At 59.5% G+C, this 14,448-nt stretch overlaps 2 protein-coding genes across 9 annotated transcripts in view; one reads left to right on the top strand and one right to left on the bottom strand.

The window, feature by feature from the left end:
• Positions 1 to 4,657, top strand: part of DAGLB (diacylglycerol lipase beta) — a 33,642-nt gene extending 28,985 nt beyond the window's left edge. For all 7 annotated transcript variants that reach the window (XM_051839071.2, XM_051839066.2, XM_051839074.2 and 4 more), the window contains 6 exons: positions 929 to 1,009; positions 1,093 to 1,220; positions 2,757 to 2,825; positions 2,904 to 2,976; positions 3,719 to 3,969; positions 4,052 to 4,657. In XM_051839071.2, coding sequence (XP_051695031.2) covers positions 929 to 1,009; positions 1,093 to 1,220; positions 2,757 to 2,825; positions 2,904 to 2,976; positions 3,719 to 3,969; positions 4,052 to 4,250 — 801 coding nt within the window. In that variant the 3' untranslated portion in view covers positions 4,251 to 4,657. The remainder of the gene's footprint in view (positions 1 to 928; positions 1,010 to 1,092; positions 1,221 to 2,756; positions 2,826 to 2,903; positions 2,977 to 3,718; positions 3,970 to 4,051) is intronic.
• A 1,801-nt stretch (positions 4,658 to 6,458) lies between these two features.
• The window catches only part of RAC1 (Rac family small GTPase 1), a 29,614-nt gene continuing 21,624 nt past the window's right edge, over positions 6,459 to 14,448 (bottom strand). Inside the window, exons 4-7 of one of the 2 annotated variants that reach the window (XM_051839075.2) lie at positions 10,245 to 10,301; positions 8,613 to 8,675; positions 8,131 to 8,290; positions 6,459 to 7,953 (exon numbers count right to left, since the gene is read on the bottom strand). In XM_051839075.2, the coding sequence (XP_051695035.1) occupies positions 7,823 to 7,953; positions 8,131 to 8,290; positions 8,613 to 8,675; positions 10,245 to 10,301 (411 nt within the window). In that variant the 3' untranslated portion in view covers positions 6,459 to 7,822. The remainder of the gene's footprint in view (positions 7,954 to 8,130; positions 8,291 to 8,612; positions 8,676 to 10,244; positions 10,302 to 14,448) is intronic. The other variant, XM_051839076.2, reaches the window with a different exon arrangement.

Below are 14,448 nucleotides of genomic sequence, written 5' to 3' on the forward strand. Positions count from 1 at the left end.
TTCTGCTGCTTTCCGGGTGCATCAGCAGGGAGCCGGAACGGAAGTGGAGAACCCGGGACTTGAACCTGCCCGTTTACTATGCTGGCACCCCAGGCAGCAGTTCTACCTGCTACACCACAGCGCCAGCCCCAACAATTACTTTCTTTAACTGAACGCGAACCTGACTTCCTGAGTACTCACTTCTGTGGCCGGTTTTGCCTTTAAAGGGATAGTAGATGCTTACTCGCTGTGAGAGCTTTGACCTCGTTTACAAGGTCCGTTGGGGTAGGAGTTGAGCAGTGCAGACCCCATTGATGACACCCGGGCCCAGGTGGGAGTAACTGGGTTGATTGCCAGCACCTGCTCCCGACTCCAGCTTCCGGCCAATGCAGACCTTAGGAGGCGGCAGTGGTGGCTGAAGTGCTTGGGTTTCTGCCTCCTATGTAGGAAACCAGGGTCAAGGTCCTGGCTCATGGCTTCAGCCTGGCCCAGCCCAGCCATTGGTGGGCTTCTGGGGAGTGACCAGCCAATAGGAGGCTGGTCTGTCTGTCTGTATCTCTGATTCTGTCTTTGTCTTTTTCTCTCCCTTTCAAGTAAATAAATGCAATAAAAAGATCAGTCACTTGCCTACATCTGACAGGCTGTGGGGCCTTGGCTCAAGTGTGCTGTGATGCGTCCCTACGGCAGCGTCCCGGGTAGCTGCAGGAAAGCCTGGACAAGCCTTGTCTGTGGCCTGGAAGGATGCTCCCACGTCCTCCGTCCATATTCATTTAAATATTTGGGGAACACCTGCCCCACGCCAGGCTCGGTACGTGGGGCCAGGAGGCAGCAGTGAGGACCAGAGATGGCGGCAGGCCCCTGCTGTCTCCACCTGTTTGGGGTGCCAGTGACCGTTCAGACCGCGCACTCTGCTCTGAGCCGTGACGCCCCCGCCTGTCTGTGTTCCCAGGGCATTTCTCAGGCTGCCAGATACGTTTACCGGCGACTCATCGGCGATGGGATTCTGAGCCAGGCGTTCAGCATTGCTCCCGTGAGATGTTACTTTTTCTTTTCTTGTCCCGTTTTCAGCCGTTTGGTGGGTGTAGCCTCCCTCACTCTGCCTTCGTCCTGCAGGAGTACCGGCTGGTCGTCGTGGGGCACAGCCTGGGCGCCGGGGCCGCCGCCTTGCTGGCCATCATGCTCAGGAACTCCTACCCGCAGGTCAGGTGCTACGCCTTCTCCCCGCCCAGGGGGCTGCTCAGGTAAGCCCTGCCCTGCGTGCCTGAGGGCGCCGCGGAGCCGAGCCGAGCCGAGCCGAGCCGTGCGGCAGGGCTCGGCTCCATGCTGAGGGTGCTCTCTCCCTCTCACGAGTCGGTACCCGGGCTGCTGCGCGCTGCGTCCTGAGTGTGTTCTTCGGCCGTTTTCTGGTTCACTAGAAAATCTCTGTAATTGGAATGTTTCATCAACAACTGTGAGGTCCACACAGAGAGGCCAGCTCGACCTTTCAAATAAATAAATAAATCTTTTTTCCAAAACAGGCACACAAAAAAGATCGTCTAGAGGACTCTTGTTTATCGGTTCAATAGTGCAGTAATACACGATTAATGTCAGCTCACGTATCCTGCTCGAGTACCAGGGTATTCCCACAGCGGGATTATTAGAGGAAGATAGGAGGTGTCATTTCTTCTGTACATAACAGTGTATCTGGGAGGCTTAAAGTTAGCAGCGGGGACTGGGTGGGTTAAGCCCCACTCGGGAGGTGAGCGTCCCATTTCGGAGTGCTGCTCTGCTTCCTCCCCAGCTCCCTGCCAATGCTCTCGAGAAGACAGCGGAAGATGGCCCAAGCACCTGGGTCCCTGCACCCATGTGGGACCCGCATGGAGTTCCAGGCCCCTGGCTTCAGCCTGGCCCGGCCCTGGCCGTTGCAGCCATTTGGAGAGTGAACCACAGATGGAAGATCTCTCTATGTCTCCCTTTCTTTCTCTGTCACTTTGACTTTCAAATCAATAAGTAAACTTTTTTTTTAAAGATTTATTTACTTGAGAGACAGCAGTTATAGACAGAGGGAGGAAGAGTCAGAGAGATCTTCCATCTGCTGGTTCATTCCCCCAAAGGCTTCAATGGCCAGAGCTGGGCCAGTCTGAAGCCAGGAGCTGCTTCTGAGTCTCCCATGTGGGTGCAGGAGCCCAAGCACGTGGGCCATCTTCCACTGCTTTCCCAGGCCACAGCAGAGAGCTGGACCGGAAGTGGAGCAGCCGGCTCTCAAGCCGGCGCCCTTATGGGATGCAGACTGCAGGCCAGGGCTTCAAGCTGCTATGCCACAGCGCCGGCCCATCACTGCTTTCACACCTAAGCAGACACGCCTGTGGTGCCCTGTCCTGTGGGTACAAAGCAACGTCTGACAGCACAGGCACCTTGTCCATCTGGGGCTGTGAGGGGCCGTAGCTCTGGGCTCTCTGGGCGGGTGTCGGGGTGTGACGGACAAAGCCCCAGCGAGTGGCTTCTACCTGTGCCCTGCGCGCTCTCCCATGCTGTTGCGTGGGTTCTCCCACGGGCGGCTGCTGGGTCGCCTGCCTGGACTGCCCTGGCCCATGTGAACCTGAGCTGTGGAGCGTGTCCGTGGATCTTGTGGCCTTCACGGCCTTGGGCCAGCGAGCTGCTCTCCTCCCTGCGGAGGGCGGAGGGCAGAGGGCAGAGCTGGGCTCCAGGAGAGCCGTCTCGCTGCCCTGGCGGTGGCGCTGGTCTCTCGAAGCCCCCGTGGGCACTCAGCTGACTCTTGTTGGTTTTGGACGTTGCAGCAAATCCCTGTGTGAGTACTCGAAGAGCTTCACCGTGTCGCTTGTCCTTGGGAAGGACGTGATCCCCAGGTAGGCGCGGGGCTTGGCTTGTGCCTGAGGCCGCTGCGGCTGCCCGGCACTGACCTCCGGGTGGCCTCTGCCACGCAGGTTAAGTGTCACCAACCTGGAGGACTTGAAGAGGAGGATCCTGCGGGTGATCGCTCACTGCAGTCAGCCCAAGGTAACGGGGCCGCCCTGGCACGGCTCTGGGGGACCTGGGCCTGGCGGGTGGGGGTGCTCGGGGAGGTCCTGGCAGGGCGCATGTCGCCCCCTCCCACCGTCTGGCCGGCTTGTGTCTGGGGTTCTCCGGACCGCCTGAGAGGCAGACGCGAAGTGCCCGTTAGACACCTTGGTAGGGACCGGCCCCACGTGCTCTGCCGGCGCTGTCCGTCTGTGTCTGATGGTGCTTGTGTCGTCCCAAAGCTTAGACAGGAAGGCCGCCAGTGCAGATCCTGGCAGCACCTGTCGCCAACGGCGATGGACGTGTCTTGACCAGTGGAGACCCCAGGATGTATGGGAACGTTTAAGGAGGGATGCCGTGGGCACAGGGCACAGCCGGGCCACACGCGCGTCGGGTGGGGAAATGCATGCCCAAGGTGCTAGCGTCTGGAGCCTGGGATCCCAGAGTTCCTGCTGTAACCACTGTGGTTCTTGGCTCATTTTTGGCTAGTCAGATTTTCTCCTTATCAGCCCCCCACACCCAGCCCAGTCCTGTAGCAGTGAGCGCTCAGGAGGGCACGTCCTTGGCAGGATTTCCTGCAGAGAATTGGGGTGATGTCCTCTCGGAGTCCACACGCGGCTGCCAGTGTGAGGGGTCACTGCCGAGGCTGCTCTGAGCCCAGCGCTGCGGCCCCCCCCCCCCCCGTCCGCGGTGCTCTCCGGGTGGCGCAGGCCAACGCGCTGCCCCCGCCTGTCGCCCTCAGTACAAGATCCTGCTGCACGGGTGCTGGTACGAGCTCTTCGGAGGGAGCCCTGAGAACCTGCCAGCGGAGCTGGACGGGGGCGACCAGGGGCGCCTGACGCAGCCCCTCCTCGGGGAGCAGAGCCTGCTGACGCACTGGTCCCCGGCCTACAGCTGCTCCAGCGACTCCCCGCTGGACTCCTCCCCCAAGTACCCGCCTCTGTACCCCCCCGGCAGGATCATCCACCTGGAGGAGGAGGGCAGTGCGGGGAGGTGAGTGCGCCCTCACCGCCAGCTGACGGCACGCGGGAGGTGACCACCGAGGCCGTGGTGCTCACCGCCCGTTCCGTTTCAGGTTTGGCTGCTGCTCCGCCACCCAGTATGGCGTGAGGTGGGCGCACGAAGCCGAGTTCAGCAGGATTCTCATCGGCCCCAAGATGCTGACTGACCACATGCCCGACGTCCTGATGCGAGCCCTGGACAGCGTGGTCGCCGACAGAGCGCTGTGCGTCTCGTGTCCAGCACAAGGGCTTCCGGACGTGGACGTGGTGTAAGCGGGGCTGCTGGGACCGGGGACCACACCGTTCGGAAACAGCCGGGGTCCGACGTGCGGAAAGCCCGTGGGCACGTCGTCGGTGCTGTTTGCGGTGGCACTGGCGGGGTCAGGAGGCAGCGGCGAGCACGGAGGGGAGGGGCCTGTGAGCCCCGCGGCGGACGTGGGCAGCCGTCCTCCCTGTCACTCCACAGATGAGTCTGAGCTCGCGCGTGCGCCCTGAGCTTTCCTGGCTACCCCGCCCCCGCCTGGGTTTCCCCCAAGTGGCACCAAGCTTGGGACTGGAGACAGGTGTTTGAGGCAGGCGAGCAGCCACGCACCTGGCCTCCTGAGGCCGCCGAGTTGTCCATTGCTCGCTGGCCCTCGTCTGGCTCTGAGGGCGTGGGGAGAATAAAGCATTCACCCTCACTCGTGTCCGTACTTGTGTGCTCCCGCGCTGTTCCCAGGCAGGCCTGCCGTACCGGGTAGTTGCAAGTGAAAGTGAAACCTAAGTTCTCTTGCAGTTCTGCCTGCAGAATGAGGGGACGTGAGACCCCGTCAGAGGCCAGGAAAATGGCAGTAAAGAGACTGCCCTAAGAGGGGAAATCCATGAGGATGGGGGACAGGCACAGGCAGCGTCCTGCGCACTGTGGTGACCGGCCTGGCCCTCCCGCTGCCCTCCCAGGGGCCAAGGACAGACCCCCTCAACCTTAAGAACTCCACGGAAACAGGGCCGCAGCCCCACCACCCCAGCTCTGGAGAGCTCGGACTCCGCACACAGCACCTGCACCAGCCTGGGAGGGGAGACAGCACAGGGCTCCGGCACCAGCTGGCTCACTTGAGTGCGAGACTGAAGTCACAACCGTGATGGGGCCAGCAGCACCCAAGCCCCGGCTGCGGCCAAGAAGCTGCCCGAGCGGGGACCTGGAGAGCGGTCCCGAAGGTCCAGTCCACATCCCCAGGGAGGAACACTGCAGGGCGCCCACGCGGAGGCTCGGGCCTGCGCTCACCGCCAGCCTCGGATTTTAGACCCAGGTGATCATTTCCAAAGTCGTTGGCTCGAAAACACTCCCAGGACTGGTGCCGCGGGGCGGCAGGTTAAACCAGTGCCTGCAGCACACACATCCATGTGGGCAGCCAGCTGCTCCACTTCCAGTCCCAGGAAAGCAGCAGCAGAGGGCCCAAGTGCTCGGCCCCTGCACCGCGTGGGAGACCCAGAGGCAGCTCCTGGCTTTGGCCTGGCCCCGCCCTGGCTGTAGCTGACACTTGGGAAGCGAAGCAGCAGATGGCAGATCTGTCTCTTCCTCAAACTGCCTTTCAGGTGAATCTCAAGCAGCAGCCTTCCCAAGTGGCCTTCCCAGGGAGCTCTTGGTGCCACTCATCAGGACAAGCAGCAGGAAATGAGATGAGCGCGGAGTGAAGGCCCCGTGACCTGAGGAGTCCAAGTTGCCCAGAACACAGGGGCCGGCACTGTGGCGTAGCGGGTAAAGCTGCCACCTGGCACGCCAGCACCCCATGTGGGCCCTGCTAATGCACCTGGGGAAGCAGCAGCAGATGGCTCGAGCACCTGGGCCCCTGCACCCCTGCACCCGTGTGGGAGAGCTGGAGGAGCTCCCGGCTCCGGCCATTGTGTCTACTTGGGAAACAGACAAGGGAAGATCTGTCTCTTCCTCTCTGACTCATGTAAATCACCTTTTTAAAAAAAATGACTTGGTGGAATAAGCAACTAAAGCACTGCTTACGGCGGGGCCAGAAGCTGGGCTGAGAAGTGAGGACACTGACGGCTGAGCCACCGAAGCCGTCACCTCGGCACGCGGGAGAGGGCTGTAACAGCTGTGGAGCCGTGTCCACACTGAGCTCCTTGAACTCGCGGCACTGCCCCGAGAGGGGCCCAGCAGACCTGAGACTTCCTCGTCTAATGATGTCTCTGCAGTCTTCACAGAGAACAGGTTCCTGGGCACAGCCGAGGCTCCGGGCATGGGCACCGTCTGCTGAGCGCTGGACTCGAGGCGGCCGCGTGTGCCCGTGAGCACGCCCCACACGGGCCCTCCTGGGAGCGTCCTGCAGACACGGAGCAGGTCCAGACCTGCACCTCCCGCCCCGGGCAGCACTCCCTGTTGCTGTGTGAAGTGAGTGTCTCGCACAGCCCACACTTCGAGCGAAGCACATTACACACACCCCGAGTACCTGCCCGGCAAGTGCGCAAAAATTCAAGTATGACCAGTCGTACGATTCAAGGATTTATTAATTCATACATGCAAAACATACTGCTAATTGCATTAGCAAAAGATCAATGTAAAAACACTCCACAACTCTGCAACTGTCGATTTAGAAAATGTTGTTCTAGTGGTTGAAAGTTCCAACACTGTGTTCTCGCCAGTGAGTGAGGCTGTACAGAACGTCGTCAGCACTAGCACAGTTTACAGAACCTCAGAGACCCGAGAGAACCTTGTTAGGGCGAAGCCACGACAGGAAGCGCGTGTCCGTGGGGGCGCGGTGGGGGTCAGTGTTAGTGTCGGGGATGTTAGAAGGGTCGTGGTTTACGGGAATCTAAAATCTCTTAAAAACTGCAAAGCTGCAACACATGATCTTTACACCTAGTAACTGGAGAACTAAGAGCGCTGACTCAGCTTCGGATAAAGTAACGTGAAAACAGGAATGCACTTGCACTAATCTACGAGAAAGCTCCCAGCGCATCATCAGAAAGACGTTATCATACAAGGAGGCATATTGCTCATGAAGTAGGGCTCTAGAAGAAAAGCACTTCCTAAGTCGGCAACTACGGGAATGGCCAGTTCAGAGATGAACGGACGCCCGACCTGGGAGGATGGCAGGTGTGGGAGGAAGGCTGGAGGGACAGATAACAGACCTCTTTCCGCAGCTCCTGGGGACAGGACTCGCCCTCACGTGCTGGCCTGTGACCCCGAGCTCAGGCACTCCGTGCACGCCTCCGTATCCCGTCAAAATCCTGTCTGCATCCTGTGACACTGCCTCCACCCCCCCCCCAGCGCGCACACAACTAAGCAGAGGCTCCGTGAGTTCTGTCAGCATCTCGGCGGAAGCTGGCCGGCTGTTTCCGGAAAACTCACTAGGAAATCAAAGCGCTCCGGAGTTGAGCTGGGACGTGCGGTGCGGTGTCAGGCAGGGAACGGGCTGACAAACGGCTGCTGGGAAGTGGCCACTTGTCAGCGGGGGGCTGTCCTGCTTTGTGTCATCCGAACACGGCCGCGCACGCAGCCGCACCGCTAACTCCGGGAGCTACACTGGTCTTTCAACCGCTTAGTGCTTAGTGTTCTCAGCACAACAATGCAACTTAGTGTGAGAAGGTATTTTGGCAACTCTTACTCTGAGCAAGAACAGGGGCTTTTGAAAAATAAGGCTTTAAGAAGGCTTGTCATTTTAGGGCTAAATTTTAATAGAAGGTGAGTCTGAACTCTTAACATTTAAAACAAAAACCTTAAAATTACTGATTGGTTCAAAACGGTTTTATGGAAAAATTAATCTGTAACAAAAACTTGGCATTGAGTGCGAAGGCTCCACCGTTTCCGAGCAAAGCGTACAAAGGTCGAGGGCCAGGGCCGGGGGGCGCGGCGCTCACAGCAGCAGGCACTTCCTCTTCCTCTTCTTGACGGGGGGCGGGCAGAGGACCGCTCGGATCGCCTCGTCGAACACTGTCTTGAGGCCTCGCTGCGTGAGGGCCGAGCACTCCAGGTATTTCACAGCACCTGCGGGAGAGACAGCCACATGGCAACACTGGCGGAGGCACAGCCGGCACGGCCTGGCACGGCCTGACGCGGCTTCCCGCCGAGTGCGCCGCACCCCGAGAGGACCAGCGCCCTCTGCGTTCCCGGAGCGGACTCCTCAGAATCGCTGCGGGGCAGACGGCCAAGACGATTTCCTACCGATCTCCTTGGCCATGGCCAAGCCCTGCGGGTAGGTGATGGGTGTCAGCTTCTTCTCCTTCAGTTTCTCAATCGTGTCTTTATCATCCCGAAGATCCAGTTTCGTTCCCACGAGGATGATGGGCGTGTTGGGACAATGGTGTCGCACTTCAGGGTACCACTAGACCGGAAGAAAGGACACACAGGTTACACCCAACAGGGGTCACTGCCCAGCCCCCACCTGAGGCGCCCTGCCCCAGTCTTCACGTAGGCCTTCAAGAACCACAAGGGACACCCACAGGTGTCAGATTAGCAAGCAATGACAGCCCCCACCCCAGCGAATTGACCCCACAGAAAGGCCCCCGGCTCAAGGAACGGTCGTTTCTGGTCGAGCAGACTAAGTTCCAGGGTCATCCCAGAAACCCACCTCCTGCTCGGGGCCGAGCGGCCCACACCGAGCCTCGGCTCTGCTGCCCTCGGTGAACGGCAAAGCCCCCACGTACCTTCGCTCGGACATTTTCAAACGACGCAGGACTCACAAGGGAAAAGCAAATCAAGAAGACGTCCTATGTAAAAGGAAACAGACATTCAGAAACCAGGTCTGAAAGTGCTGAACGCGCTTTGTGGGATCGAGCCTCAGACACGGGCGCGCGTCTGGGACCAGCACCCATGTCGGGAGCTCGCCCTGCCGCGGCCCTGCAGCTGGCAGGCGGCTTCCAGACCAGAGCCAGTACTGTGAGGAGGGGCGCACAGGGAGCACCTGAGGCCAAGGGAACCCCTTTGACGGTATCTGTCAGAAACAGCAAAAATCAACATGCTGGAACTACCCGCGCGCCCGTGAAGCGCGGCTGCCTGGGCTGGGCACGGAGCCCAGGGGCTGCGCTGCTGGCTGGGCTGCCCACACCCAGAGCAGGTGCCTCATCCAGCCGGGCTCCGCTCCTGTGTGTGCCGCTTCCTGCTAACTCACACCCGGGCGGCAGCGAATGACAACAGCCCAAGTGCTTGGGTTCCTGGCTCCGCCAGCCACTGTGGGCATTTGGGGAAGTGACCCAGCAGAGGGGAGATGTCTGTGCCCCCATACCAAGCAGCCTTTCAATTTCACAAAGACACAATTTAGAAATTTTTCTCAATAGAAGTATCTGAACACAGTATAGCTTCCAGTTAGCTCCCCATTTGCATGCTAGATCCAGTCACTTCAGATGCTCACTGGGCTCCAGCTGAGCTCCTGCTCAGGGACCTCTTGTCCCTCACTCCCTGGCACTAAGTGGCGGCTCGGTGCTTGCCACCCGAGCCCTGTCCAGGAGGCTGGGGCCCTGGGGATGTGGCGGGTAAGGCCACTCGCACAGGCCCAGTGGGCCCCGGGCTGCAACCAGGCAGCTGCAGCAAAGGCAGGGCTCCCAGGACAGGGGCGGGACCCAGGCTTGCAGACAGCGCCTGACTAGATGCTAAGTGCCGCTCTCCCTCCCAGCCTGCACTGTGTGCAAGCTCAAGTTTGTGCCTGTCTAAAAAATGCAGAGTTCCTACACTGCCAGGTGTAAGAAAGCATCTTCCTGGAAAAGGCAACTCTGCTGCTCTGTGAAGTGGACACAAGTCCCAGGCTAGCACCTGAAATTCCCCAGGGGCGCGCTCGTGCCTGCACGGGAACAAACACATCCCACACAGCAGCCTCTGATACAGGGCGTTCTGAACGCCGGCGCATGCACAAGCTCGTCCAGCAGTCACCACAGCACCCGGCACCCACGGCAAGCACGGTTGGGTTAGCTCAGCAGCCCTGCCCAGCCGCCTGGACACCACAGTGCAGAGAGGAGGCCCTGGCAGCGGTTAGTCCTGCTCCGGTTAGCGCGCAGCCTGTGAGCCGGCGGCTTCTCCAGGCCAGCGCCGACAGAGGCCCTGACGCGCACCCTGCTTCCTCCTGCCTCGGAGGAGGGCAGAGAGCAGCCGGGGAACTGCTGGGGTTCCCACTGGTGGGCGCCAGCGCGTGCTAACGGAGCTCATTCGTCAAGCACAAGCCCAACCTTGAGTGAATCGAATAGAAAACACGCAAGGAACGCGAGGCTCGGCAGGAGATCCGAGGGAAACTGAGTGAAACAGAACAGGGAAAGCTGAGACTCAAGTCGACTGAAAGGGTTACATACGGCAATCGGCTTGTCTCTGCCCCTGGACGTAATGTCCTTACCATACGTTTCTCCAACCTAGTAATGCACGAGAATTTTGTTTGAGTTTTGTACAAACTGGGGAAAATAAAAATTAACAGAACCTGTTATTTACCCTTTATCAGAGTTTTGTCTCTACCCACCTGAAGGATCCCAAATGTACCATAATGTAACACCTCTGATGCCAAATGCTACCAATCACGCCATGACACCCCGAGAATGGCGAAGGCTGACGCTGGCAGACACTGGCGCTCCTTGGAGCTGTGGGCGGCACACTGCAGGATGTAACCACGCCACCGAGCCAGAGCGCTCCCAGGTGCAGACACAGCCCCGTGGGGGGCACAGCAGAGAGGCCTGGCTGTGCGGCCGCCCACCAGCAAAGGCTCTCCCAGAACACAGCCCGGCTGAGCGGACATCTCAGTGCCACGTCACCATGAGGTCCTTGTGCACACTTGGCTCCTGTCCACTTCCAGCCTTGGGGGTGCGGTTTGCATCTGGGGACGCTAAGACCCCTCCCCCCCGCCTCGTGGCAGATCTGCACGGGGCTGTCCCTCGGAGAGTGACAACACTGCCAGGACTGACCACACTGTCAACTCATTTTTAGTTTCAATACATATGAACAGCCTTGCTCTTCCAACACAGCGCCCTGGAATCCTTTTAAGAAAACGGGGATTTGTTATTTGAAATTCATCTCACGTTTCTCTGATTTATAATTTGACAAGCATGTTAGTTTCTGTAATTCCTCAGGTTTAACCTGTGACCACTCTTGTTCTGGTGCCAAATCTTAGCTGACGCAGGCTTGTTAGTGATCAGTCACGCACGGCTCCTACACCCCCCCAGCCAGGGCGGCGCAGAGTGCAGCAGGTGGCTGATCTCGGTCTCTTCGCCTTTCAAAAAAATCCAAGTGAGAATCCTCGGTCACACTCGACTCTGAAGACACACGCACACCAGAAGCCGGGCGGCTCCTCGTGCCACCTGCCTGCTGCTGTCTGTCCTCCTTCCCCCACCCGAACACAGCGTCCGTGCCCCAAGACCCAGCCTCTGGCGTCAGCTCTTGCCGACCTCTGCGGTCCTGCCGCCTCGGGACGGGGAGGTGGGCTGGCTGACCCTGGCCGAGAGCCTCTGCCTTCCCTGTCCTCACTCAGCACCGCGGGTCACGCACAGCCACAGGCCCACCCTCCCTGACCACGCCACTTTCTGCTTTGCCGCCCGCTGCGCCTTTCAGGGACGTGGCAGCTCTGCTGACGTCCCGACTCCTGTGTCCCCGTCACCACCCAGGAACCCAGCGGCACGCTCGCCACGCGTCCCGACAGCCGGGCTCACCCCCACAGCACCCTCACTTTCTCTTTCATGGATCTTCTTCCACATGCCGCCTGCCTGCCTCTCACTGTTAGGCTTGGATTTCTTTCTTTTAAATTACAGGGGCTGCAGGCACTGGGGAAAGGGCTAGTTTTATAGAGAGAGCAAAGGCAGAACCCAAGGAGGCTGGGCATGCATCAGCGTGGAGCTCAGCCACAAGATGCAGCCCTGGCGGCCAGAACCGGCCCGCACCCACAGCCACAGCCACAGCGGCGCCCGCGGAGTAAAGCAGGCACGTGGCATGCTCGAGTCCGATGAAGCAGAAATGAGGCCAGGACACAACACACCAACAAGACCAGAGCACCTGCACCCGCGCACCCAGGAGCAGCAGGTGCCGGCTCCAGTGGCTGGGTCACTGGCACCCACGTGGTTCTCCACCTAACCCAGCCCCGGCTGCTGCAGGCATTTGGAAAATGCTGTATTTGCAAGTCACAGTTAGAGGAAGCGGGAGAGACAGAGGGAGAGATCTATTTGTGGATCGCTCTCCAGGTGCCCAAGAGCCAGGCATGGGCTGGAGTCAGAGCCAGGAGCTTCTTCCAGGTCTCCATGCGGGTTCCTGCAGGGATTTTGAGGAATGAACCAGTGGATAGGGAGCTCATGCACTCTATCCCCACAACTGTTTTCTTAAAACAAAAAACAGCACGTTTCCTGCATTAAACACAAACATGTCACGATCCTGTCTAAATGCAGACAGACCCAAGGTCAGCACGCTGTCTACACCATCACCACACACCCACACCTGCCACGATGACCGACTGCCCGGCAGTCCCAGTGCCAGCCTCGGGGCCTCCGCCCCGCTGCTACGTGGGCTGCTGGACCCGTCACAGTACCCTGCCTCCCTGCAGCGTCCAGTCGAGAACAAAGCACTGCTTCTGGGCGGGCACTGGCCTGGCGCTTCAGACGCCACCTGTGACACCTGCATCTCTCAGTCCCCGCTCTGCTCCCAACTCCAGCTTCCTGCTAATGCACACCCTGGGAGGCAGTGGGTGATGTCTCAACTGGTTGGTTCCCTGCCACCATGGGGGAGACCTGGAGCTCCCAGCCCCCAGCTTTGGCCAGGCCAGGCCGTAATGTTGTGGGCATCTGGGGCATCAACCAGTGGACAGGAAATTTCTCTCTGCTTCTAGAAACGAATCGACCCTGCCTCTCTGAGACCTCACTCCCAAATCAACATCAGCCTGAAGCTGTGTGTGTCATCTGCAGCGAAGGGGAACAAACCCAATTTTAACTCAAAGTGTGTTCCTAGTGACCTGTGCTGGAGGACACTGACACTTTAAAAAAAAGAAAACCAAGACTGATTTATTTGAAAGGCTGAGAGAGAGACAGAGACACACAGAGAGAGAGAGAGAGAGACAGCGATATCTTCCATCTGCTAGTTTACTCTTGAAATGGCTGCAACAGCCAGGGCTGGGCCAGGCCGAAGCCAGAAGCCAGAATCCCCATCCGAGTTTCCTGAAGGGGTGGCGAGGGCCCAAGGATGTGGGCCATCCTCTGCCGCCTTCCCAAGCACATCAGCAGAAAGCCAGATGGGAGGGGCTGGTGCTGTGGTACAGTAGGCTAAGCCTCTGCCTGTGGCACTGGAATCCCATATGGACGCTGGTTCGAGTCCCGGCTGCCCCACTTCCGATCCAGCTCTCTGCGATGGCCTGAGAAATCAGATGGCCCCAGTCCTTGGGCCCCTGTACCCATGTGGGAAGAAGCTCCTGGCTTCAGACTGGCCCAGCTCTGGCTGTTGCAGACATTTGGGGGAGGGAATCAATAGATGGAAGACCTCTCTGACTTGCCTTCTCTAACTCTGGTTAGATTCATTTATTTCAGAGGTAGAGTTGGAGGCCAGATGGGGAACGGACTTGGACTGATGGGATACTGGCAGCACACGGAGCAGCCCAACCCGCTGTGCTGCGCCAGCCTGGACATGGACACGTTTATCAGGTCGCCCTAATGAGGAGGGCGGGCCTTCTGAGGAACCACACTGCCCAATGTTGCAGAGCGAACGTCAGAACACACACAGCAGACACAACGCTGGCACAACGCACAGGCGTGCGGGCCCACCACCTCAGCAGACGGCTGCACTGCTGGGGGGCTCGCTGTGACACCAGCATGTCACTCGTGTTCCCACTCGCACAGGAAGGCGAGACACTGGCCATGCCTTCACCCTGAGCCTGGGCACAGGACTGACAGGACACTCAGAGAATTCTCCACCAACGGTGAGAAAAGCGTGAAGGGGAGTTCCACCTGAAAACGATGGCCACTGTGCAGCCTTTCGGACAGCCAATGGAAACTCAGGCTTCACACAGATCTACTCAGCCATCAGCAGCACCCAGCGATGGACGCTGGGATTCAACGGCCATGGGAATGTCACACCTCCTTCCAGGAGGCCCAAGGTAAGAAACCTTCCAGTCAGCAGTGCCCTTCCCGGGGCGGCAAGCCCAAGCCAAGGGACCGCTGCTCTGACCCATGCCTCTGGGCCTCGAGGGACCCCAGCCTAAAGCCACTGCCTACCTCCATCCGGGGCCTCTGGGCGTGGAGGTGGCAGTGAGTGAGGTGCCAAGGAGCTGGAGGAGGAGGAGGAGGAGGAGGAAGGAAGGCAGGTGGGACAGGGCGGGGCGGTGCTGGGGGAGCAGGAGCTGAGGAGGAGGAGGGGGAGGAAGGAAGGAAGGCAGGTGGGACAGGGCGGGGCGGTGCTGGGGGAGCAGGAGCTGAGGAGGAGGAGGGGGAGGAAGGAAGGAAGGCAGGTGGGACAGGGCGGGGCGGTGCTGGGGGAGCAGGAGCTGAGGAGGAGGAGGAGGAGGAAGGAAGGCAGGTGGGACAGGGCGGGGCGGTGCTG

Source organism: Oryctolagus cuniculus, chromosome 19 (genome assembly GCF_964237555.1).
Source record: "Oryctolagus cuniculus chromosome 19, mOryCun1.1, whole genome shotgun sequence".
In the NCBI taxonomy this organism is placed as follows: domain Eukaryota; kingdom Metazoa; phylum Chordata; class Mammalia; order Lagomorpha; family Leporidae; genus Oryctolagus; species Oryctolagus cuniculus.